Genomic DNA, 26300 nt, shown 5'->3' with positions numbered 1-26300 from the left:
AAACAACAGCTAAAAAAATAAAACCAAAACATTTTCATTATGGTGTTTATTTTAGTTCGTTTTGGAGTTAAAGATACGTTTTAGTATAGGTTTAGTTTTTCAAACGGGTTTATTAATTATTTTATTTCAGTTTACTAAATCGTTTTTTCATGATTGGTTTTCGTTTTAGTTTCCATTTTAGTTTACTATAATAACTTTGGTACCAGCGACAGAAAAACATCCTTGGACACCGACATCTAGGTTATGCGGGTTAATATAGATCAAAACATATAAATACGCGTAATGTAGCCTGTGACAGAGCCAATCAATTTGGCAATTAAAAAGGTGCGTGTTGTCCTTTTGCATCTTGATGATTTAACAACTAGGCTATTCAGCTTTTATTTAGACAGCTGGCCATAAAAGCAAACGATACAAATTGCCTCGGCTAGGCTTGGTTATAGCCTATGCTAGAGGATGAAGTGAAATGCACAATTTGAGGATGCAGAAATGTCATAGCAAAAAATATGAAGAGAAACATTGGATATTGTTAACAATAGACCTTTCGTCTTTTACCCAGCTTACCTGTTAAGGCACCACTGGATGCTGCATTGACTGCCGTCTCCGCCATCTTCGTAGTCACCGGCGGATGCCACCAAACGTATGTATGAAATGTCGTAAACACCCCGCAGCGAAAGGCTCCAAATCAAGTCTAGGGAAACAGCATCGCCAGCTTCTACCTTCAGGCGCAGGAGGAGAACATAGGCTAATCTATCAGGGGATGTAGGCCTATCCGTTTTCCACTGCCTCAGCAATCAATATGTATGCTCGCCCGGAATGCTAACGGTGCACAGGCGGTCAGGAGAGCAGGAGGGTATTCGGATGAATGCGGTTACTGAATGAGACCATAGGCTACTATTAAGTTAGCTATTTTGAAGGTAACGTGTGATCGTAGCTGGTATCCTTGGTTAACTGTAGGCAGACGGAGAGAAAATGATGCGCTCCAGTTCAGGGCGTACTGGATGGAAATTATGAATATTCGACAGCGCAGCAGTGCTTCGCCCGCGGGTGTTGTGCCGAAAATCTCTTCCCTGCCAGAATTCCCCCCCCTTCTAATTTCCTTAATTTTGTGACAAACATCAGATTCAAGTACCTTCTATAGAACAAACTTCACGTCAGGATAGCCAACCGAAATTAACAAAGAATGTATGTGTGTTATGTTAAACAGAGGGAATAAAATGTTGGCAAGCAATAAACAATTCAGAACAACTATGGCTGAATTATTATCCTTACACTTTCAAAAATACTAATAGAATAAGACATGGGAGAGATGACGAATTTTGGCAAAGATATTTATTTATAGACTAATACAAATCAGTAGCGGATTTAGGTACGGGCGACATGGGCAGCATCTTGCGGGCGGGCGCTGAGGGGGGGTTCGCCATACAAGCTACAAACGCCACATACACTTGAAACAAATAGCTAAACCGAAAACTGCAGACAAAAATGTTTTCTGCTACTAAGATCAGTGAAATGTAGGCTAAACTGACAGAGTGCAGAGTAGAAATCTCAACTAGCAAGCAAGTCGCAGCAATGAAGAACGCGAAGGGGGGATTTTCGGCACAACACCGGATCCCCATTACATCATTGATGGAAGGACCAACTGTAGCCCAATTAAAGGCATGAAGTCAAAACTAAGTATTTAATTGCGTTCAATAGCTTTAAACGTTGCCATTAAATAACTATACTGAGCAAAAATAAACATGTAAAGTGTTGGTCCCATGTTTCATGAGCTGAAATGAAATATCCCAGAAATGTTCCATATGCACAAAAAGCTTATTTCTCTAGAATGTTGTGTGCAAATTAGTTTACAACCCTGTTAGTGAACATTTCTCCTTTGCCAAGATAATCCATCCACCTGACAGGTGTGGCATATCAAGAAACTGATTAAACATAATGATCATACTACAGGTGCACCTTGTGCTGGGGACAATAAAAGGCCACTCTAAAATGTGCAACACAATCCCACAGATGTCTCAAGTTTTGAGGGAGTGTACAGTTGGCATGCTGACTGCAGGAATGTCCACACGAGCAGTTGCCAGAGAATTGAATGTTAATTTCTCTACCATAAGCTGCCTCCAACGTTGTTTTACAGAATTTGGCAGTACGTCCAACAGGCCTCACAACTGCAGACCAAGTACATGCATGGCACGTACATGTGTGGGTGAGCAGTCTGCTGATGTCAACGTTGTGAACAGAGTGCCCCATGGTAGTGGTGGGGTTATGCTATTGGCAGGCATAAGTTTCGGACAACAAACACTATTGCATTTTATCTATGGCAATTTGAATGCACAGAGATACCATGACGAGACCTGAAGCTCATTGTTGTGCCATTCATCCGCCACCATCACCTCATGTTTCAGCATGATAATCCACGGCCCAGTGTTGCAAGGATCTGTACACAATTCCTGGAAGCTGAAAATGTCCCAGTATGCAGGCATACTCACCAGACATGTCACCCATTGAGCATGTGTATCCGATGTGAAATGGCTAGCTAGTTAGCAGTGGTGCGCACTAATAGCATTCAATTGGTGATGTCACTTGCTCTGAGACCTTGTAGTTGTTCCCCTTTCACTGCAAGGGCCGTGGCTTTTGTGGCACGATGGGTAACGATGCTTCAAGGGTGGCTGTTGATGTGTGCAGAGGGTTCCTGGTTCAAGCCCAGGTAGGGGCGAGGAGAGGGATGGAAGCAATACTGTTACACATGTTTGGGATGCTCTGGATCAATGTGTACCATAGTATGTTCCATTTGGACAATCTAACTGCACTGTTCAATTTACAGTAGCTATTACAGTGAAATAATATCATGCTATTGTTTGAGGAGAGTGCACAGTTATTAACTTAAATTTATCAATTGGGCGGCAGGTAACCTAGTGGTTAGAGCATTGGACTAGTAACCGAAAGGTTGCAAGTTCCAATCCCCGAGCTGACAAGGTAAAAAAAAAAATCTGTCGTTTTGCTCCTGAACAAGGCAGTTAACCCACTGTTCCTAGGTCGTCATTGAAAATAAGAATTTGTTCTTAACTGACTTGCCTAGTTAAAGGTAAAATAAAAAAATCAATTAGGCACATTTGATACATTTTTTACAGAAATGCAATGGTTCATTGGATCAGTCTAAAACGTTGCACATACACTGCTGCCATCTAGCGGCCAAAATCTAAATTGCACCTAACCTGGAATAATACACTGACCTTTCTCTTGCATTTCAAAGATGGGGGGGGAAGTTTCTTTGTATTGTCTTTTACCAGATCTAATGTGTTATATTCTCCTACATTCATTTCAAGAATATGCATATCCTTGATTCAGGTCCTGAGCTACAGGCAGTTAGATTTGAGTATGTCATTTTAGGCTAATATTGAAAAAAAGGGTCCAATCCTTAAGAGGTTTAACACAATTAAGACTATTAACTAGAAGGGAAGAAGAGAACACAGCATCAAACTTTAGGCTAATATTGGAAAAAAAGGGTCCAATCCTTAAGAGGTTTAACACAATTAAGACTATTAACTAGAAGGGAAGAAGAGAACACAGCATCAAACTTTATAGTAGATGCGCCTTTCAACCCCTCTGCACAGAAATGAAATGTAAGCATGGATAACGTGGTGACAGCATCCGAGCGAGACTGGGTATTCTGCGGAGGTCGCTTTGTGGTAGGTAGGCTTACCTACTGTCAGTCTGACTAAATAGCAAAGCCAGCCAAGTTCTGGGCGTTCCGCAAAGAAATCAAAAGCTTAGAGAATGGCAATGTTCGACAGGATCTAAACCGTAACGTATCATGGGTAAATTGACTGATCCACAAATAATCATGTAGTTATTTATGATGCAAGGTTCTTTGTAGATCAATCAGTTGGCAGTTGCCTTTACTGTCGGCTGAAATGTCAAAGAAGCCCAATATTTCTCCAGCGTTGCGCAAATCCTGACTAGGCTAAAAGGTTTACCAGCATGTCAGGAACATGAGTTATACCTGCTTTCACCATTTTTACAAAGTGAGACTTCTGTTGCCAGACCCAATGTTCTTGGATTAAAAAAATTAAAAAGCATAGAAATTATCACAAATAAGATACTTATTTTTTATTGATATTCAAAATCAAGAAAACAAACATTGGTAAAAATAAAATTAAGAAAGGGGGAGGGATCCTCTGTTTGACAAAAAATCTCCAGACCAAACATAAAATGATTCAAGTTTTTATTGTAAACTCTGTAGTTTGAGGGTATATTCCACATGATGGAATAAAAATGCATTACAACTAACAAAAATATGAAGTGTGTGAACTAAAGTAGGTGTGCTGATGTTCTCAGTGACAGATTCCAGGCTTAAAGCAGTCTCAAGAGAAGGGAAATGAGCTGCCTCAGACTTGAGGAAGCAGGGAGTTGTTGGCAAGGTTGCACTGCCTCTGCCAGCATAGAAATGTCCACTTTCCTCTGCATAAACGACTTGGCACACAATAGTTCTGATTCAGATCTGAGTGGAAGGGGAGAGACATATGTTACCAAGTTACCTGACCCAAAAGCAGACAAAGAATTCAAGCAAAATGGACAGAGCAAAAAGCATTTCACTCAATTGTATGTGATTTTAGTGATTGACTGCATCACACCAATTATTACCTATGGATAGCTTTCCTTGTAACTAGCAAGAGGAATCCTCTACTTACATCATCAATGTCCTCGTCGTCATCTCCAATGTCATCAAACTGAATATCCTCATCGTCGCCAGGTCCAAATGTGTCAGTCTCATTGATTTTAGCTAGGGTGTTAGAAGATAGTCACAATTAATAAACTAGCCTACTTTTTTTTTTTTTAAGTAAAAGAGTGAACATGTGCCTATAATTTGAAGCAAGATAATTCTCCATTCCTGGCTTTATTTCATTTTAGTCTTAGGTTAGAGGTTATTAACCTCCCTTATTCCCTCTCTTTTTTAGTGGCCCAAGATACTTACCATGTTCAGGAAGCTCCCCATAGGCCTTCAAACTCCTGGCCTCGTCTGCATTGTACTTAAGGATAACATCGGCTTTTTGGTCCTTCAGGGAAGAATGTAACCATTAGGACATATTCTTCGAACTTTGGGCCTCCTAGTGCCTTGGGTTGTATTATCATAAATAAAAAAATACACTGCACATGTTTTATTAATATTACCTGGTAATCTCGAAGTCCCACAAGGATGATGTCTGAAGTATTGATCCAAACCTGCCCAGGAGCGAAGAACAAGATGTCAGCAAGGACAGCTTGGAGTATGGAAACTGTAATATTTCCAGCATAGAGACAAACTAATCAGGTAGAAGAGTCTGTCAACCCTCATGTCAAACCCAAAGCATTGTGGAAGTGGAGTGTAAAGGATAATGGCATTGGATTGCATTTATACAGTACACGTAAGATCTCAATTATCTTCAGTCTACAGCTATTTGCCAAAACACGTGGTGGATATTGTGGCTAATGGCACTACTATATAGGCTACTGTGTACACCATTACCTTTTTCCGTAGCTTTCCTCGGATGTGGCATAGTCGCTTGACTCCATCAAAACACATAGCTTCCAGTCGTCCATTACCCAACATCTTAATCACCTGTGCATATTCTAGATTAGAACAGAAGTTCAGCCAGTTAGTCAATTCATATGGAGGGGGTCACGAGGTGGCTCAAATGTAAGAGCTGAACTGTTAACAGCCCTACTCCCTGGTTACGGTGACCGTATTACCGCCACACAGGCAGTTACCAGTCATGACCGAAGTCAAATTCCACATGACCGCTGAGTCACGGTAACTAGGCTACTCAAACTGCGCTCTGATGCCGCTGATAGTCATTAGTAGCCTTTATTTATTTCACCTTTATTAAGCTAGGTAGGCCAGTTGAGAACAAGTTCTCATTTACAACTGCGACCTGGCCAAGATAAAGCACAGCAGTGTGACAAAAACAACAGAGTTACACATGAGATAAACAAACACACAGTCAATAACACAATAGAACATCTGTATACGGTGTGTGCAAATTAAGTAAGGAGGTAAGGCAATAAATAGGCCGTAGTGGAAGTAATTAAAATTGAGCAATTAACACTGGAGTGATAGATGTGCAGATGAGGATGTGCAAGTAGAAATACTGGTGTGCAAAAGAGCAGAAAAACAAACTAATATGGGGATGAGGTAGGTAGTAGGTTGGCTGGGCTATTTAGATGGGCTGTGTACAGCTGCAGCGATCGGTAAGCTGCTCTGACAGCCGATGCTTGAAGTTAGTGAGGGAGATAAGTCGCCAACTTCAGTGATTTTTTTCAATTCGTTCCAGTCATTGGCAGCAGAGAACTGGAAGGAAAGGCGGCCAAAGGAGGTGTTGGCTTTGGGGATGACCAGTGAGATATACCTGCTGGAGCACGTGCTACGGGTGGGTGTTGCTATGGTGACCAGTGAGCTGAGAAGGCAGAGCTTTACCTAGCAAAGACTTCTAGATGACCTGGAGCCAGTGGGTTTGGCGGCGAATATGTAGCGAGGACCAGCCAACGAGAGCATACATGTCGCAATGGTGGGTAGACTGCATCCACTGTGATAGACTGCATCCAATTTGCTGAGTAGTGTTGGAGGCCATTTTGTAAATGACATCGCTGAAGTCAAGGGTCGGTAGGATAGTCAGTTTTACGAGGGTATGTTTAGCAGCATGAGTGAAGGAGGTTTTGTTGCGAAATAGGAAGCCGAATCTAGATTACATTTTGAATTGGAGATGCTTAATGAGTCTGGAAAGATAGCTCACAGTCTAGCCAGACATCTAGGTATTTATAGTTGTCCACATATTCTAAGTCAGAACCGTCCAGAGTAGTGATGCTAGGCGAGCGGGTGCGGGCACCTATTGGTTGAAGAGCATGCATTTAGTTTTACTAGCGTTTAAGAGTTGTTGGAGGCCACGGAAGGAGTGTTGTATAGCATTGAAGCTTGTTTGAAGTTTAGTTAACACAGTGTCCAAAGAAGGACCAGAGGTATAGAGAACGGTGTTGTCTGCGTAGTGGTGGATCAGAGAATCACCCGCAGCAAGAGCGACATCATTGATATATACTGAGAAAAGAGTCGGCCCGAGAATTGAACCCTGTGGCACACCCATAGAGACTCCCAGAGGTCCGGACAACAGGCCCTCCGATTTGACACACTGAACTCTATCTGAGAAGTAGTTGGTGAACCAGGCGAGGCAGTCATTTGAGAAACCAAGCCTGTTGAGTCTGCCGTTAAGAATACGGTGATTGACAGTCGAAAGCAGTGGCCAGGTCGATGAATAAGGCTGCACAGTAATGTCTCTTATCGATGGCGGTTATGATATCGTTTAGGACCTTGAGCGTGGCTGAGGTGCACCCGTGACCATCTCGGAAACCGGATTGCATAGCGGAGAAGGTACGGTGGATTTCGAGATGGTCGGTGATCCGTTTGTTCACTTGGGTTTCGAAGACTTTAGAAAGGCAGGGCAGGATGGATATAGGTCTGTAACAGTTTGGGTTAGAGTTTCCCCCTTTGAAGAGGGGCATGACCGCGGCCGCTTTCCAATCTTTAGGAATCTCAGACTATACGAAAGAGGTTGAACAGACTAGTAATAGGAGTTGCGACAATGGCGGCAGATGATTTTAGGAAGAGAGGGTCCAGATTGTCTAGCCCAGCTGATTGGTAGGGATCCAGATTCTGCAGTTCTTTCAGGACATCGGCTGTCTGGATTTGGGTGAAGGGGGGGGGGGGGGCTTGGGCCAGTTGCTGCGGGGGGGTGCAGAGCTGTTGGCCGGAGTTGGGGTAGCCAGGTGGAAAGTGTGGCCAGCCGTAGAGAAATGCTTATTGAAATTCTCGATTATCGTGGATTTATCGGTGGTGACCATGTTTCCTAGCCTCAGTGCAGTGGGCAGCTGAGAGGTGCTGCTCTTATTCTCCATGGACTTTAGTGTCCTAAAACTTTTTGTAATTAGTGCTGCAGGATGCAAATTTGTGTTTGAAAAAGCTAGCCTTTGCTTTCCTGACTGACTGTGTATATTGATTCCTGACTTCCCAAAAAAGTTGCATATCGCGGGGACTTTTCGAAGCTAGTGCAGTGCGCCAGAGGATGTTGTTGTGCTGGTCAGGGGCAGTCAAGTCTGGACTATATCTGTTCTTAGTTCTACATTTTTTAAGGGGCATGCTTATTTAAGATGGCGAGGAAGGCACTTTAAGAACAACCAGGCATCCTCTGACAGGTTGAGGTCAATATCCTTCCAGGATACCCGGGCAAGGTCGATTAAGAAGGCCTGCTCGCAGAAGTGTTTTAGGGAGCGTTTGACAGTGATGAGGGGTGGTTGTTTGAGATCCTGGTTGAAAACAGCAGAGGTGTATTTAGAGGGCAAGTTGGTCAGGATGATATCTATGAGGGTGCCCATGTTTACGGATTTGGGCTTGTACCTGGTAGGTTCCTTGATCATTTGTGTGAGATTGAGGGCCTACCAAACTTGCTAATGGCTCGGTACTCAGCGCTCCATTGTCCCTCCATCAGGTCCTAACTTCCTGGTACTCAGCGCACTATTGTCCCTCTAATCATTCTGACATCAATGCAATCTAACATCTAATCAAACACTTCATGAGAGCCCTGGCATTCATTCAGAGTCTGAGCGGAATAGGATCACCTGTTGTGCAGGGAGAGCCAGCTTCTCATAGCTGGTTGATGCATGGAGTTAAATAAGGGTTCTTATAATGAGCCCATGTTAAACAACATTTCTGTAGGCTATGCAATTGTGTGAGAAAACAGAGTTTTGATGGCCTCTATTAAAAACACGATCCCATCAGCTTTCTATAGACTAGGCCTACTATATTTATTTCTCAACTTTCCTAATATTAAGCACATTGCTTCTCTTTCCAACCGGAGTAGCATACCTGGCTGGCATAAAAATTAACCGCAGGAAAAGCGTCCTCCATTCGCTATTCAAGTGCATACAGATGACGTCTTTCCCCCCCCTGTTCCAATATGTGCATGACAGCCACGTATGCTAAATCAAAACTAAAATCGCACATACAATACTATTCAAAAGTTTGGACACACCTGCTCATAGAATAATAGCGACGTAAGCAGAAGTGTTCAAATCAAAATATATTTGATATGAGATTGCCTTCACAGCTTTGCACACTTGGCGTTCTCTTAACCAGCTTCACAAGGTAGTCACCTGGAATGCATTTCAATTAAAAGGTGTGCCTTGTTAAAAGTTAATTTGTGGAATTTCTTCCCTTTATGGGTTTGAGCCAATCAGTTATGACAAGATAGGGTTGTCTTCTCTATACCACCCCTATTTGTAAAAAGACCAAGTCCATATTATGGCAAGAACAGTTCAAATAAGCAAAGAGAGACGACAGTCCATCATTACTTTAAGACGAAGGTCAAACATTTCAAAAACTTTGAAAGTTTTTTCAAGTGCAGTCGCAAAAACTATCAAGTGCTATGACGAAACTGGCTCATGAGTACCGCCACAGGAAAGGAAGACCCAGAGTTACCTCTGCTGCAGAGGATAAGTTCATTAAAATTAACTACACCTCAGAATGCAGCCCAAATAAATCCTTCAGAGTTCAAGTAACAGACACATCTCAACATCAACTGTTCAGAGGAGACTGTAGGGCCCTCATGGTCGATTTGCTGCAAAGAAACCACTACTAAAGGACACCAATAATAAGAAGAGACTTGCTTGGGCCAAGAAACACGAGCATTGGACATTAGACCAGTGGAAATCTGTCCTTTAGTCTGAGTTCAAATTTGAGATGTTTGGTTCCAACCGCAGTGTCCGAGACGCAAAGTAGGTGAACGGATGATCGCCACATGCTTGGTTCCCACCGCGAAGCATGGAGGAGGTGGTGTGATGGTGCATTGCTGGTGACATCGTCTGATTTATTTAGAATTCAAGGCACACTTAATCAGCATGGCTACCAGAGCATTCTTCAGCGATACGCCATCCCATCAGGGTGGCTACTTTGCCTTTTAGGTTACTAAACTCAGCAAAAAAAGGGACGTTTTCTGGACCCCGTCTTTCAAAGAGAATTCGTAAAAATCAAAATAACTTCACAGATCTTCATTGTAAAGGGTTTAAACACTGTTTCCCATGCTTGTTCAATGAACCATAAACAATTAATGAACATGCACCTGTGGAACGGTCGTTAAGACACTAACAGCTTACAGACGGTAGGCAATTAAGGTCACAGTTATGAAAACTTAGGACACTAAAGAGGCCTTTCTACTGACTCTGAAAAACACCAAAAGAAAGATGCCCAGTGTCCCTGCTCATCTGCGTGAACGTGCCTTAGGCATGCTGCAAGGAGGCATGAGGACTGCAGATGTGGCCAGGGCAATAAATTGCAATGTCCGTATTGTGAGACACCTAAGACAGCGCTACAGTGAGACAGGACAGACAGCTGATTGTCCTCGCAGTGGCAGACCACGTGTAACAACACCTGCACAGGATCGGTACATCCGAACATCACACCTGCGGTACAGGATGGCAACAACTGCCCGAGTTACACCAGGAACGCACAATCCCTCCATCAGTGCTCAGACTGTCCGCAATAGGCTGGACTGACGGCTTGTAGGCCTGTTGTAAGGCAGGTCCTCACCAGACATCACCGGCAACAACGTCGCCTATGGGCACAAACCCACCGTCGCTGGACCAGACAGGACTGGCAAAAAGTGCTCTTCACTGACGAGTCGCGGTTTTGTCTCACCAGGGGTGATGGTTGAGCACGATTGAGCATGATCTGTTGGATCGGAGGGTAAGGGCTAGGGCCATTCCCCCCAGAAATGTCAGGGAACTTGCAGGTGCCTTGGTGGAAGAGTGGGGTAACATCTCACAGCAAGAATGGGCAAATCTGGTGCAGTCCATGAGGAGGAGATGCACTGCAGTACATAATGCAGCTGGTGGCCACACCAGATACCGACTGTTACTTTTGATTTTGAACCCCCCCTTTGTTCAGGGACACATTATTCAATTTCTGTTAGTCACATGTCTGTGGAACTTGTTCAGTTTATGTCTGTTGTTGAATCTTGTTATGTTCATACAAATATTTACACAAGTTTGCTGAAAATAAACGCAGTTGACAAGTGAGAAGACGTTTCTTTTTTTGCCGAGTTCACATGATTCCATGTGTGTTATTTCATAGTTTTGATGTCGTCACTATTATTCTACAATGTAGAAAATAGTAAAAATAAAGAAAAACCCTTGAATGAGTAGGTGTGTCTAAACTTTTGACTGGTACTGTATTATTTAGTATATGTAAAGAGAAGATTAAATTGAGAATAGTCTGATGGTTGAGAATATTATCATTTGTGAATGATGCCCACCGTGTGCGGTATAAGGCAAGAAACAGAGCATGCATTTTGTGTGTGCCTTTTTCACATCATAGTTGCATGCACCATGTAACCTAGCCTATAGGCCTATATGTTTTGATAAGGTTTATATCACAACTAAAGTAGCCAAATAACCTATAGGTGTAGGACCCCTGGAACATGGTTGGAGAGCCCATAGCCTACAGAGCCCAGTGAAACGTGTTCTTATAAAGCCCAGTCATTGAGCAATCACGTGTGAAAACAGAGATCTGACAGGCCACCATTTAAAAGAGGATCCCGGCTTTCGTGGTGCTATATTTATGGCTAAATTCGTAAAAGTAAGCACATTAATCCGCTTTACAACCAGTGTAGCCTACCTGGCATATTAAAAAAGTACAACAAAAATTTGTGGGGGGGGGGGGGGGGGCGCTTGGCAGCATAATTTCTGCTGGGCTTGACAACGACCTTGGTGGTTTCATTTATGATATCCATCGTGGCAGTGGCAGATTAGCTAGTTAGAGCTAACTCTGTATTGGTGGGGCAGAGTTGAGGGAAGCAGCTTTAACTGTAAACTTGACCCCGTCCTTATGAATAAAAATATTACAGGTGGAGGCATATCTCGTTATTCACTTAGCCTACCACAGATGAGCAGCATTTTTTCCAAACTCAAAAGGAGTCATACTTAACTTTGCATTAACTTTCCATAGCGGCCCTACACACAACCCACTCTGCGGCACGTTCTGTCCATGGTGCGGATACAGATTTCGTGCCAACATGTCACTCAATCATTTGAACTTCGGTATTTTTATTCGAGGTCCACCGATTAATCGGAATGGCCGATTTCCAGTTTTCATAACAATCTGTATTTTTTTTTTCTTCTCCAACACTTTGTTTTTGCATTATTTAAACCAAATTGAACATGTTTCATTATTTGAGGCTAAATTGATTTTGATGTATTATATTAAGTTAAAATAAGTGTTTATTGAGTATTGTTGTAATTGTCATTATTACAAAAAAATTTAAAATCTTTAAAATCTGATTAATTGGTATCGGCTTTTTTGGTCCTCCAATAATCGGTATCGGCGTTGAAAAATCATAATCAGTCGACCTCTAATTTTTATATAGGGACATAAAACTAAAACTGTGGGGGCACACGTTTCAATTGAGTGGGTTAATTAAGCCCCCTTTTGCCCCCTCGTGGAGCACGCCAGATTGACAGCGAGGTCAAAACCTGTTTGCTAAATTTACAGGTTAAATCAGGTTGAAGGGGGTCCATGCACTCACCTTGGCCATCCTCTTTAAATACCAGCTCTCTCTTTTCTGATTCATTCTCGTTCTTACCACGTCGCCGATTCTTTCCTCCCTTACCTGTAATGAGAAGATGAGAGATAGTAAACATGTGGCACTGGTAACTGTAATTCCAGTTCCACCTTTCATTGGCATAAAAAGCACAATCAACACAGATAAATAAACCAACCACATGCCTGTAACCTAGCTACAAAGATTTTAACTAACCCCTTTTATATGTGGTAGCTAACTAGTTAGCTAGTGAATGTGACAGCGATTAAGGCAGAGGCTCAAGATGATGGAAACCGCTGGACAGGGATATTGTTGGCCTACCACTAGTTGATGGTAGTCATTCTGCGGCGCAACAGAATGTGACAAAAGCAAGCAAGGCAGTTCATTTAGCTGGATAATCGCCATTTGAATCCCTTATTTTTTTAATAGTCAAATTACGCTTAAATAAACGACGATGGTTGTAACTACGGTTAACGTTTCCACGCTTTCAATACTTGTTCAATGCCATACCGTGCCTTCCTCCGGTTACGTTGCTAAGCATGGGCCGGGAAGCTAGCTAGCATAAACTTCCCCCCTGAAATGGAATAACAACCAAAGACAACATATTTGCTGCGTACCTTTATTCTTCGGCATATTCCCAAACGAACAGACTTTTTTTTAAACGAGTCCTGTTTTTTTCCGTAACAAATGAACCAGCTAGTTTTATTAAAATGGAATGGAAACCAATCCTTGACGATGTCACACACTCTTCACAAAGTTAGCTAGCTAAGCCAGAGATATTAGAGAAAGGAGATGGGAATCTCATTGAGCAATGGATAGAGAAACGTATAACCCTCCACCAGCAGACTGTCGACCAATCGTGTTCACGTTGTACTGCTACGTCACGAGGTTGCTAAAGTCATCGTCACTTAATCCCTTCTAAAAATCAGGTTAAATCAAGAAATCTATATGATATTACATATATTACAATCTATATGATATTCCAAATCTATATGATATTACAGAAAACAAGTTAATTATCTCGGAAAATATTTAATGGTCTACTTCTTTTTCACGAAATTCATGCTGTTGTTTTTTTTGGAGCAAGCGCCCAATTGACTCCCATTCTCTCCTTGAAGGAGATCTCTCCCTGTAGCCCAGAATGCATCGTTCGTCCTATTGACGACGTATGAGCAAACTACACAATGGGCGTTAATAAAACCTTTCCAATTGAGTTTCCCATCTCCTTAACTAAGTTCAGCCAGATATACTTTTTTCTTGCGAAACCTCTGCCTCTTGTGACACCGTACTGCGCTTGCGTGAAGCAGCATTCGTTTCTAAAAAAGTGGTTCTGGTCTCCTACATTGTGGCTTTTCAGTGGAGGAAAGAATAAAATACGGATACATTATTTGATTGTATATTTATTTAATCGTGATTTTTATTTTTTTAAGTTACAAAATAAGCTGCAGACACTTGCCTGGACCACACCTGAGAATGTTTTTTTCATCTGTTAAACATGGATAGACAGATGCCAAAGCAGAGGGGAAATACAGTGTCTATTCTCACCTCCATCTAGCGTGTTACATTTCACAGCAGCTTCTTGGAAAGCCCTTCCCTTTAAAACAAAGCTGTCCTGTGGCCTCAATCATGCACACCAAGTAGAAAATGTTTCATTCATCCACATACAAAAATACATTCTTAATAGGCTCTTAAAATTAGACTTTAAAAGTAATCCTAATTGCTATAAGTATATCCCTTGTTCACGTGTTTCCCTTTATAATCATGAGAAGGACAAAAAAATTTAAAGACTGAGTAAAGCAAAAAAACTTTTGACCCCTGCCCCAACACAAAGGTCTGAGAGAAAGTGCAGCAGCAGAGTTGAGCACATTTTCTCCCCCCAGGTTTGAAAGGGTCTTGGTAAACTGATTGTTGTAGAATTAAGGAGTTTGCCCAATAGATGGGTATAAGCAATAGCCCATATTGAGTACCTATCTTATCTTCTCAGATTTACACAAGTGCATAGGTAGTGGGGGGGACTGGCTTTTGCCATCTTGTGCTCCATGCAATTGGAGGAAACATCCTTGTCATCCTCTCTAAACCCCTTCATCCCGCAGTGCTTAACTCAATCTCTGTTTAAACAGACCTATAGGAAACCGTACAGTTAATTATATTTTTCTAGTAAATATATCTAATTTTCATAAAATAATATATACAGTCTTGTAACTCTTGATCTGTGGGCAGTGAAGATTGTACACGCAAATACATTGTCAAGTTCCTTTTTGGTCTTACACACTGTTCTAACACAGCGGGAGTCAAAACTCACTAATGCACTGGTGCAGTAGCATTAAACAGGTGAGATTGATACTAGTGGCAGGTGGATCACAGGGCTGTGGAAGTCAACTTCTTCACTCCTCTTCGTTGAGCTAATGAGGAGTGTCCTACAGGGTCCAGCACAGGGGGAACATGCATGTTCAGAGCAGAGTAAGTGGCTGCCATCGCACCCTGTAGGAGGAAAGAGTGAACAGTCTTGGAGTCTTAAATTTATCAATACCCAGCAGACTTTCTTTCAGAGTGGCAGAAAAGAGAGACTTTAGTGCATTGAATAAAGTTTTATTGTTACCTTGACCAAATGAGGGGTATCATGTCTATTGAGCTGGTACTTGGGCAACCGGTCCTTGTGTACTATCCAGGAGTGTCGCAGCACCTGAGCAGCAGTTAGCCTCTGGTGGGGGTCCACATGCAGCATCTTCGACACTAGGTCCTAAAGAAAGCAATTCCAAAGTTCAGTTTGTGCATTAACTGCCATTACTACAACATCAAGTACATTGTGCTAGGAACAAAGTATTTACTTTGGAAACTACTATCATAGAGTAATTGGATACTATGGAATGCACAGTGCTGTCATCCAACCGATGTTCCAGACATACCTTGGCCTCTGCTGAGACAGAGTTCCAGTAGCCGCCCGTCAGAGAAAACTTTCCACTGCCAATCCGAGCTAAGACCTCTTCAGGAGTATCTTCTGGTCCATTGGCAAAAGGAGTGAACCTGAAACATCAAGAAAAACACATACATATGAAAGTACTTTATTGGTCCTCTTAAATTGTATTGCATTTCTGTGTTAATATTATATTTGTATGCACATCATTGACTATTGCCTGCATTACAGTTGATAGAGCACACATACCCAGTAAGCATTGTGTAGAGCAGTACTCCCAGACTCCAGATATCACACGCTGCATCATAGCCCTGTTTCTTCAGCACCTAACAACAACATTAAGTATTGCACACTGCATTAGAATACAGAAAGCAAAGAACATTGTGTCACATACTAGACAAACATATTGAAAACTGAAAACACAGACTAGTTATACAGCAGACAAACATTAGCTGAGGATGCAGGTACTAGTCACAGAAACATGTAGAAGAAGAGACACCTCGGGGGCGACAAAGTTGGCCGTGTAGCACGGCGTCATCAGGAGCCCGTTTTCAGCTCTCAGCTGTTTGGCGAAGCCAAAGTCACAGATCCGGATGGACTCTGGGTTTCCAGACTCATCCACATACAGGATGTTACTGGGCTTCAGGTCTCTGTGGACAACCTGAGCAGGGGGACAGATATTTCATCAGTGACATCCTAAGTCAGTGAGTCAAATTTCATAGATGGCCAACTCATATTTCTTATATAGTGTGAGGTTGACCATGCGGTAGGATTTTAACAGCTATGAAATGAATGGATTTTTTCTTGCACAGAGTGAGGCTTTTTACTTGCAAGTGAAGATAATAATAGCCAGCAAAATGTACAAGTATTTAGAAAAATAATAAACTGGATCAAATAAAGCTACTCAAACAAAACCGAGCGGTTGGCCAAACTGTTCCCTGTCCTGTCCCTCAAACAATGAGAACAGGCTTCTTATAGCAATACCCATGGGAAACCCTTACACATACTATATCTGGTAAATTATCATTCAAAGCACATGATATACCACACAGAAATGTTCAGCTAAATATATGTACCTATACCAACACACATGTCAATAAAGGTGCTAGCCTGCTTTAAGCGTCAATAACCTGGGATATAAACATGTACGTCCCCCAGAATAAGCTACTACCACATTACTCGTACCCGAAATAACCATGCGCTCAGACGCGCCCCCATTTCCCCATTAATTCTCTGAACATAAATTAACAGAACTCAACAACGAGAAAAACAGGTACATTTGCGAACAATTCTTTACCTTCAATCTAGCCATTACATTACCAGAGCACGTGCACTTGAATGTTAATTTAGCTCAGAAAAAGCATGCCCAGCACTACAAACAAATGGTTGGCACGCCCCTAAACCAAAATGACTGTCGGCGTAAACTCTAAGATGCATTTCTCTCGTTACAGGCGAACGGTCGGCCGCACCGAAGGACATAGGTAAACACATTCAATTCAATAAATATATGTGCATTCTTATAAACCCATAAAGCGTTATTGATATAAGGTATGTCTTTAAAATTATGTGACAAGATCATAAGTGGATCGTCACATACAGGAAAAGGTCCATATGTTGCTTTGAAAGTACCGAAGTGCTCTAGGTAAAAAATATATAATACATACATGGAATGCATAGTATATTAGTGTAATGTATCATAGTGATGGTGATTGCTTACCCCCTGTACATGCAGGTACTCCACAGTTTTGGTGATGGTGTGGAGAACCGCACTGGCCTCCCTCTCAGAGAAGAACTTCTGTCGGAGGATCTTATCCAGCAGCTCCCCTCCTTTCATCAGCTCTGTCACCAGGTACACGGAGCGCCCATCGTCATACACCTACAGTCAACAGAGCACAACCTCACACTGTTACCTAGAGAGATACTCACAAATAACATGAGTCATTATAGAAGAGTATTCAGCGCAATCACAAAAACAAAACGGAGACAGGAGGCGTAATTAGTCAGAGAAAATATGCCCATAACTCACTCAGAACATAGACATACTAGCCAAACAATGAAACAACAAAACACATGTGAATCTAGAATAATAGCACCATCTTGCTGTAAATTTCAACTGTGGCTCAAAAGCAAAACAGTGGCTCTTGCTTCATGAGCATACTGCGGACGTAATGACTCACATCTTTGAGAGTGATGATGTTGGGGTGCTGTCCGTAACGCAGAATAATCTCCACCTCTTCTGTGGGGTCCCTCTTGGCCTTACTGATGATCTAAGATAATAACATCAGTAATGACCGTTAATCATACCATTCTAACATGGGCAGCCCCAGAGGGAGATATTGACAGTGTTTAAGGACAGTGTTTCAACTCACCTTTACAGCATACTCCATACTGTTGCTCTTCTGAACGCAGCGTTTGCATATGGAGTAAGAGCCCACGCCGATGTCCTCCTTCACATCGTATACATCATTGAACGGTGCTGCGTTTCTGTGGAGTTGCTGAAAAGACAAAGATTCAGATACATAGACCAGTTCTGTTATTTCCACACACAACCATATAATAACAGCAGATCATACCCCATAATGTATGTGTATGTGTTGGTACCTGTATTGAGGTCATGTTCATGCTGGTGGTCTGTGGTGGTTGTCTCTCCTCCTCCGAGATGGCCACGAAGCTGAAGCCTCTGAAAAGCTGGTGGGCGTTGGCACTCGGGGGACAGCCAGGAGAGTCTGTAGGGACAATCCTCACGTCAATCCGCTCGCTACTTTTCATTCACACAATTCATAATAATAATAATAATAATAATAATAATAATAATAATAGTGGGCGCTTATTTTTCTGGCTATTGTTAAGTTCCAATTCGCCACTTGATGCACAAGTGATATACTGTTGGGCGATGTTCCCATTTAATTAATAAAATAATACGATGACAGATTAAACTTGATGCCGATGGTTTGTGGTCAAGTAATCCGGGTTGACTAGCAGTAAAAACCATGTGAATCTCCCAATTCACCCATGCAGCCCTACTATGTTTGCCTGTGACCCTATACGCCAAACCCACCACCTGACCTATAACCCAAGTGATACAAGCTCTCTAGTGGTGAGAAGACTAAACAGCCACAACACACATCAAAATGGTTCTTACACTTATATTTGTCCTATTTCACGTGTGAATTGGAAATTAGTTTTTTGCATATCCCAATTCCCCGAGACACCCTGGGAGAGTGGGGTCACAGGCAGGGTCAGCCACCATCAACGGCATGGGCACAGACGGATTTTTCATCTTGTCGGCTCTGGGATTCAAACTAGCAACCTTTCAGTTACTGGCCCAACACTCTAACGGCTAGGCTACCTGCCGACCAATAACACTGTTCAGATTTTGAAACTGTGTATTGTAAAAGCGCCAAACAAGAACATTTTATTTACCTCGTGGAGTTTTTGCAGTGAATTCAGAGTCAAAGTAGACAGTGTCATCAGGTCTGCCACTCGCAGGTTTAAAGGGGGGATGGATTTCTCTCCTGAATAATTTCTACAGGCATACCAAGAAAAAGGGATGCTAAATGGAATAAACCTAAACATGTATGTTAAAAACACAAAAAAATACATGTATAATACATAAGGACAGAGCAGTAGGCAGATGGTACACATCTGAATAGCCAAAAACGTACATTCCAGTCAATAGTGGAAAAGAAGAAATGTCTCTTGATCTCTTCCACTCCGTCTGGACCAGCACCTGTGAACAACAAAAACCACACACATTACATCAGGATAGCTGGGGTAATAGGATTGCAGTTGTTAAAACATTCGGTGATGCTTCGGTACAGTCGGACTAGAGTTTTTCCATTTGAGTGTGATTTATTTGAGCCACCCATTAGTTACAAGACACAGCAGAAAATACAATTTTAGTGATGAGATTGATTACCTAGTCTGTTGCCTGGGTTGCGTTTGAACAGGTTACGTAGGAGAGACTGGGCCTCTTGACTCAAGGACTGTGGCATTCCCAGCTTGGCCCTGCAGTGCAAACAAAAAAAGTACTATGGTAGATGAAGAACAAATTATGGCTAACTATTTTAACAGCCTGGTAAAACTGGTACTAGAGAATGGGACATGTTGAGAGAGGATGCACTTCAGTATCATGGTCATGGTTTCCTTCCGATCCTTCCCTTGGAAAGGCAGTGTTCCAGTCAGCATCTCAAACTGGGGAAGATGAAAACAGTGGTCCTGTCAGCCATTGGACACATTGGCCCATACAGGCAGATATGAAGGCACACTTGATACCAGTCAGATATTTGAACACATCCCAGAGTAATAAAAGGTAAAAGAGCTACGCATTCACCATGAGCACGCCGTAGGACCACCAGTCGGCGCTAAGGGTGTGTCCTCGGCGGTTCACGACCTCTGGTGCCATGTACTCCACTGTTCCGCAGAAAGAGTAGGCCTTGTTCTCATGATCAATGGACTCTTTACTCAGGCCGAAGTCTGGAACAAACAAAGGGCAGCAAAATGAGCTTGTGCTGAAATTCTATTCATAATCAAGCAGAAATTTGTACATAGGCAAACTGAGGGCTCCTAAAATGACATACAAAGGTATTAATATGACTAGCAGTGCTTTCCTATTGTGCTTGGTGGCTGAGTCAGGCTAAGTGTGAATATGAAGCATGAATATTTAATAGAAGCAGAGCATTACTCACCAGTGAGTTTGATATGTCCCTGCTCATCTAACAGGATGCTGAAAGGACAGAGTGATCTCAGTCAGAGAGGAAAACAACATCCACCAGCAGAAACTCATACAGTAAATAGACAGTATATAACATTGTCCCTTCTACGCTCAAAATTGATTTGACTCAAAATAACGTTTGGCTTAAATATGAATAATACACATGTATTTTCCAGGTTGCTGATTGGAAGAGAAACAAGTACCTAATGTGCATAAGCAATGTTTATAGCATTAGTGTGATAGGTACTTCTCAGGTTTAAGGTCTCTGTAGATGATTCCCAGGCCATGCAGATGGTCCAGGGCCAGAGCCAGCTCTGCCAGGTAGAACTTCACATCCTCCTCTGTGAACATCACCTGGGAGTATGGAGACAGACTGATAACATACCTACTGATACACAAAACACACAGAAATTATTCAAAATGTGTCCTTTTTCTAAATATACTGAACAAAAATAACAATTTAAAAGATTTTACTGAGCTACATTTCATATAAGAAAATCAGGCAATTGCAATAAATTCATTAGGCCCTAATCTATGGATTTCACATGACTGAGCAAGGGCACTGTCATCAGTGGGCCTGGGAGGGCATAGGCCCACTCTCTGGGGAGCCAGGCCCAGTCAATCAGAATGAGATTTTTACCACAAAAGGGCCTTATTACAGATAGAAATACTCCTCAGCCCCCCCCCCCCCCAGACAATCCAGCAGGTGAAGAAGCCGGATGTGGAGGTCCTGGGTTGGCATGGTTACACGTGGTCTGTGGTTGTGAGGCCGGTTGGACGTACTGCCAAATTCTCTAAAATGACGTTGGAGGCGGCTTATGGTAGAGAAATTAAATTAAATTCTCTGGCAACAGCTCTGGTGGACATTCCTGCAGTCAGCATGCCAGTTGCACGCTCCCTCAAAACTTGAGACATCTCTGGCATTGTGTTTTGTGAATTTTTGTTGTTGTTGAGAAATAAGCTTTTTGTGCTTATGAACATTATCTGGGATCTTATACTTCAGCTCATGAAACATAGGACCAACACTTTACATGTTGCGTTTATATTTGTGTTTAGTGTAAAACAATTATATTTAGAAATAAATCGTAGAAAACCCCCTTCAGGATTAGAATTTGGTTTACCTCTTTGGACAGCCGTGTGAATAAATCTCCACCCCTGAGGAAGTCCAGAATCAGGTACAGCTTCCCTTCTGTCTGGAATGCTGTGAAGAATCATGTGTACATGTTCAACTCAAAACTCATCTGTAAATTTTGATAATCTCTCTTTACATCAGACGTTGAAAAAAAAAAAAAATTATGGCAGGTCAGTGAGATGTCTGATAACTCACCGTAATGTAGTCGGACGATAAAAGGATGGTTCACCTCCACCAAAATATCCCGTTCCATCTTGGTCCGGACCCTATCCCGCACTGGTGATACGTGATAAGAATAATAAGTGAAACCCGACTGTATAGAATTCAACAAGAAAGATTGATAATGTAGTTCTAAACCCAGAAAGATTGACACTGTAGTTGTAAAGTAGTTCTTTATATTCAATATAAACAAATTCACAAAAAAGTTTATTCTGTGCACTAGTGTACCTTTCAATGTGGCCTTTTTCAGCACCTTCATAGCATAGAGCTGTCCAGCATCAGGCCCTGTTATTTTCTTCACAAGGAACACCTGAACATCAATAGACAGAGACACAAATCAGTTCAGTTGTTAATCACAACATCTTCCATCAATTTGTCAGTCTCATTTACGCAAATGTTCAGAGATATGATCATACTTCCAACCATAATTCATACAGTTGAAGTCAGAAGTTTACATAAACTGAGTTTAAATGTAGTTGGATAAGGTGTTTCACAATTCCTGACATTTAATCCTAGTAAAAAGTCCCTGTCTTATGTCAGTTAGGATCACCACTTTATTTGAAGAATGTGAAATGTCAGAATAATAGCAGAGAGAATTATTTACTTCAGCTTTTATTTCTTTCATCACATTCCCAGTGGGTCAGAAGTTTACATACACTCAATTAGTATTCGGTAGTAATGCCTTTAAAAATTGTTTAACTTGGGTCAAGCGTTTCAGGTAGCCTTCCACAAGATTCCCACAATAAGTTGAGTAAATTTTGACCCATTCCTCCTGACAGAGCTGGTGTAACTCAGGTTTGTAGGCCTCCTTGCTTGCACACGCTTTTTCAGTTCTGCCCACAAATTTCCTATAGGATTGAAGTCAGGGCTTTGTGATGGCCACTCCAATACCTTGACTTTGTTGTCCTTAAGCTATTTTGCCATAATTTTGCAAGTATGCTTGGGGTCATTGTCCATTTGGAAGACCCATTTGCAACCAAGCTTCAACTTCCTGACTGATGTCTTGAGATGTTGCTTCAATATATCCACATAATTTCCTTCCCTCATGATGCCATCTATTTTGTGAAGTGCACCAGTCCCTCCTGCAGCAAAGCACCCTCACAACATGATGCTGCTCCCCTGTACTTCATGGTTGGGATGGTGTTCTTCGGCTTGCAAGCCTCCCCTTTTTCCTCCAAACATAACGATGGTCAATATGGCCAAACAGTTCTAGAAGACATTTCTCCAAAAAGTACGATCTTTGTCCCCATGTGCAGTTGCAAACCGTAGTCTGGCTTTTTTATGGTTGTTTTGGAGCAGTGGCTTCTTCCTTGCTGAGCGGCCTTTCAGGTTATGTCAATATAGGACTCGTTTTACTGTGGATATAGATACTTTTGTACCTGTTTCCTCCAGCATCTTCACAAGGTCCTTTGCTGTTGTTCTGGGATTGATTTGCACTTTTCGCACCAAAGTACATTAATCTCTAGGAGACATAACGGGTCTCCATCCAGAGCGGTATGATGGCTGCGTGGTCCCATGGTGTTTATTCTTGCGTAATATTGTTTGTACAGATGAACGTGGTACCTTCAGGCGTTTTCTGAGGTCTTGCCTGATTTCTTTTGATTTTCCCATGATGTCAAGCAAAGAGCCACTGAGTTTGAAGGAGGGCCTTGAAATACATCCACAGGTACACCTCCAATTGACTCAAATTATGTCAATTAGCCTATCAGAAGCTTCTAAAGCCATGCCATAATTTTCTGGAATTTTCCAAGCTGTTTAAAAGGCACAGTCAACTTAGTGTATGTAAACCTCTGACCCACTGGAATTGTGATACAGTGAATTATAATTGAAATAATCTGTCTGTAAACAATTGTTGGAAAAATTAATTGTATCATGCACAAAGTAGATGTCTTAACCGACTTACCAAACTATAGTTTGTTAACAAGAAATTTGTGGAGTGGTTGAAAAACAAGTTAATGTTTCCAACCTAAGTGTATGTACACTTCCGACTTCAACTGTATATGAATAATATTATCATTAAGAACAAATAAACATTACAACCACGTCTACAAATGTCAACCTCACACAATTTACCTTCCCAAAGGATCCCTGTCCCAGGACCTTGCGCAGCTCAAACTGCCGCGGATCAGCCTTTTCAGAGCCCTCTTTAACATGGTGTGTGATACTGATCTCATTCACAAAGCTCTCATCCTGTGAAAGAAAAGAGACACAGTCATACCAAAGCCAGACGCGACCCAAATGCACAGCACAGTAGTGTGGAAAAAGTCCAACAATACACAGCACAGCAGTATGGAAAAAGACAACAATACACAGCAATTCTATAAACAAACGCAGATGTGGGTACGAAAACAAACACACGAGACATGCAAAGAATAAGCAAATATACAAGGCAATAGAATGAATCAAATCAAATACATTCACAACCTTTGATTTAAAACCCCACTAAGAAAGAGACTGCATACTCAGCGCCTTTTCTCTGCACTAAAGCAGAGAGTCATACTGTGAGAGGATGGAGAAATAAACTCCCATGCTTTCCCACCAAAACACAACACCAATCCCAATCCAGACCAATCCAGACCCACGTACAGCACACCAGCTTACAGTGAAGTCCTTCTTTGGCCCGTGTTCTGCCCAAGCAGAGGCCAAATCCCCCATGCCGGTGCTGGGCCAACAGAGCCCCTCTCCCTGTGTCAGTGTTGCCGAGAGGCTGCGGTGGGGGAGACTGCGCTGCACTCGGATCAGCCGGGACTGACAGCTTGCAACTGGTTGCCATGCCACCAACACCCCCTCCCATTGCATCAGAGGTGGTGTGGAGGAGGATGACTAAAGACACAGTATGCTCCCTCTCTCTTTCACAGTCACTCTCAGGCTCTTTCGCTACCCCCTCATCTTCGCTAACCATTTTCCTCTCCTTTTACTCAGACGACCCCACCACTACGCCACTTTAATACATAGTACTCAGCATTATTGTGGAGTGCCTGAATGTAGGTGTTTGAGCAAGTGAGTAAGAGAGAGAGGGGAAGAAAACAAAACATAAACACATACACACACACCAACTGTGGAAATTAGACAGTCAGGGAGAAGACAGAAGGTGAGATTATATTTATAAAATGTTTAAACTTACACTGCATGCAGTATCATCATCATCCCCCATGGAGTCATCCATGACCTGTGCAACACATAAAACATTATATCATCTCTCTCTATCCCTTAAGGTCCTTGTGTAATGTGTTATTGTACCCCTTAGCCACGCCCCTAGCCCTACTGTCATTTGTATACTATTTATGTGTACTTGTGGTCCCCATCTACCTTTGTATTGATTTATTATTGTTAATAATTTTTTTTAATTAAAAACTCACAATTGCGGTATTTTTTGACACTGTCTAAATATGCTTCAGGGCCAATTGTTCAGTTGATTATAAAACATGTATAAATAAAACTGTATTTATTAATAAGCCTAGTTTACATGTTAAAACCTGTCCAATAACATTGCATGTTCCCTGTAGTGAGTGAATTACCCAAAGGTCAGCCAGCCCAGCAGCGAGTGAGTGAGTAGCTCATACACTGAGTGAAACAAAACATTAGGAACAAGAACACCTGCCTAATTGCGCTGCACCCCCTTTCCCCTCAGAACAGCCTCAACTCATCGGGCATGGACCACATGGTGTTGAAAGTGTTCCACAGGGATGCTGGCCCATGTTGACTCTAATGCTTCCCACAGTTGTGTCAAGCTGGCTGGATGTCCTTTGGGTGGTGGACCATTCTGAAACTGTTGAGTGTGAAAAAACCAGCAGCGTTGCAGTTCTTGACACACTCAAACCGGTGTGCCTGGCATCTACTACCATAACCCCATTCAAAGGCACTTAAGTATTTTGTCTTGCATTCACCCTCTGAATGGCACACATACACCATTCATGTATCAATTGTCTCAAGGCTTAAAAATCCTTCTTTAACCCGTTGCCTCCTGTTCTCCTACTCTGGTTGAAGTCGATTTAACAAGTGACATCAATAAGGGGTCGTAGCATTCACCTTGTCAGTCTCATAGAAAGAGCAGGTGTTCCTAATGTTTTGTGCACTGTGTATATTGCGATTAGTTTTTTCCCCACAACAGCTTCCTTCCGGCCACAAATGTCGGTTGTTACAATGTAGCAACCTGCACTTGAGAAAATTTGATAACTTAAGATCACAATGCTGTCCTTTTGTTAATCGTTTAAGTTTTAAAATCCGTTTGTGTGAAACTAAAACGAAGTTGCTGTCCCACAAACTCTAGGGAGGACGTCAATTCACAAGAGACCGCGGCAATCATTGACGACAAATGACAGCTACGGTGGCCATAGGTCATTCATTTGCATGCCTATTTACCTCGGTTTCAGAATTGCCCAAAGCCATTTTCTGCCAAGGGTCTGCTCCAAACTGTGCCAAGGGCATCTTCGACAAGAGTTCAGTCGCGAGCTTCCAGTGACTTGAAGCTTTCAAGGTTGAGATAAGTAAAAATATTTCTTGAGGTGGGGGGGTGTCTGTTCAACGAGAAAAACAAAATCGTAAGAGGGTTTCAAAGTAAACGTAACTGTAAGTATAACCTACTTTTATCACTATTCCTAAGGTTTTCTTGAAACTACATAGCTTACACTTTTTCCACAACAAAATCACTCACTTCCGTTCTCAATATGGCGCCGTGGCTCGGTGTACCTGTCTGTCAGAACAGGCTGA

At 42.1% G+C, this 26300-nt stretch overlaps 3 protein-coding genes and 1 long non-coding RNA gene across 12 annotated transcripts in view; 1 reads left to right on the top strand and 3 right to left on the bottom strand.

Moving 5' to 3' along the window:
• LOC139537000 (MAP7 domain-containing protein 2-like) overlaps positions 1–737 on the bottom strand; it is a 22842-nt gene extending 22105 nt beyond the window's left edge. For 3 of the 6 annotated variants that reach the window (XM_071337775.1, XM_071337776.1, XM_071337778.1), the window contains exon 1: positions 562–737. In XM_071337775.1, the coding sequence (XP_071193876.1) occupies positions 562–607 (46 nt within the window). In that variant the 5' untranslated portion in view covers positions 608–737. The remainder of the gene's footprint in view (positions 1–561) is intronic. The other 3 variants (XM_071337777.1, XM_071337779.1, XM_071337780.1) reach the window with 1 other exon arrangement.
• Positions 199–17009, top strand: LOC139537005 (uncharacterized). The gene is made up of 3 exons (XR_011667446.1): positions 199–324; positions 557–637; positions 16977–17009. It is a non-coding gene; the product is annotated as an uncharacterized lncRNA (long non-coding RNA).
• LOC139537004 (eukaryotic translation initiation factor 1A, X-chromosomal-like) lies at positions 4203–13777 on the bottom strand. The gene is made up of 7 exons (XM_071337790.1): positions 13229–13777; positions 12597–12680; positions 5501–5604; positions 5167–5217; positions 4970–5051; positions 4686–4777; positions 4203–4495 (listed from the first exon to the last, which is right to left on the bottom strand). The coding sequence occupies exons 1-7, from the start codon at positions 13242–13244 to the stop codon at positions 4490–4492; spliced, it is 435 nt and encodes a 144-aa protein (XP_071193891.1). The 5' UTR covers positions 13245–13777; the 3' UTR covers positions 4203–4489.
• Positions 13999–26300, bottom strand: LOC139537002 (ribosomal protein S6 kinase alpha-3-like). 4 transcript variants are annotated; one of them, XM_071337783.1, is made up of 23 exons: positions 26245–26300; positions 25953–26107; positions 24715–24759; positions 23664–23780; positions 21819–21900; positions 21567–21647; positions 21361–21440; positions 20487–20593; positions 20214–20251; positions 19859–20001; positions 19649–19719; positions 19445–19533; positions 19191–19255; positions 18949–19051; positions 18127–18251; positions 17895–18020; positions 17703–17792; positions 17243–17401; positions 16025–16186; positions 15775–15851; positions 15518–15635; positions 15211–15351; positions 13999–15092 (listed from the first exon to the last, which is right to left on the bottom strand). In XM_071337783.1, exons 2-23 carry the CDS (start codon positions 26016–26018, stop codon positions 14970–14972), a joined length of 2208 nt encoding a protein of 735 aa, XP_071193884.1. In that variant the 5' UTR covers positions 26019–26107; positions 26245–26300; the 3' UTR covers positions 13999–14969. The 4 variants fall into 4 exon arrangements, with proteins under 4 accessions (XP_071193884.1, XP_071193885.1, XP_071193882.1 ...); XM_071337784.1 differs by lacking the exon at positions 26245–26300 and adding an exon at positions 26219–26234; XM_071337781.1 differs by lacking the exons at positions 24715–24759; positions 25953–26107; positions 26245–26300 and adding an exon at positions 24177–24423.

This window comes from Salvelinus alpinus, chromosome 13 (genome assembly GCF_045679555.1).
Source record: "Salvelinus alpinus chromosome 13, SLU_Salpinus.1, whole genome shotgun sequence".
Classification (NCBI taxonomy): domain Eukaryota; kingdom Metazoa; phylum Chordata; class Actinopteri; order Salmoniformes; family Salmonidae; genus Salvelinus; species Salvelinus alpinus.
This window is presented reverse-complemented; position numbering and strand designations above follow the sequence as displayed.

Bases quoted from the DNA above. Each gene is read 5' to 3' on its own strand.
- LOC139537004 (XM_071337790.1), bottom strand. The intron at 5,605-12,596 runs GTGAGTGCATGG...GTTCTAATCTAG, and splicing joins ATTTAAAGAGGATGGCCAAG to AATATGCACAGGTGATTAAG. The intron at 4,778-4,969 runs GTAAGTATCTTG...CTAACACCCTAG, and splicing joins TGGGGAGCTTCCTGAACATG to CTAAAATCAATGAGACTGAC.
- LOC139537002 (XM_071337781.1), bottom strand. From the start codon at position 24,389: ATGCAATGGGAGGGGGTGTTGGTGGCATGGCAACCAGTTGCAAGCTGT. The intron at 21,648-21,818 runs GTACACTAGTGC...ACGTATCACCAG, and splicing joins GAAAAAGGCCACATTGAAAG to TGCGGGATAGGGTCCGGACC. The intron at 16,187-17,242 runs GTAAGCAATCAC...CCCCCTGCTCAG, and splicing joins AGTACCTGCATGTACAGGGG to GTTGTCCACAGAGACCTGAA.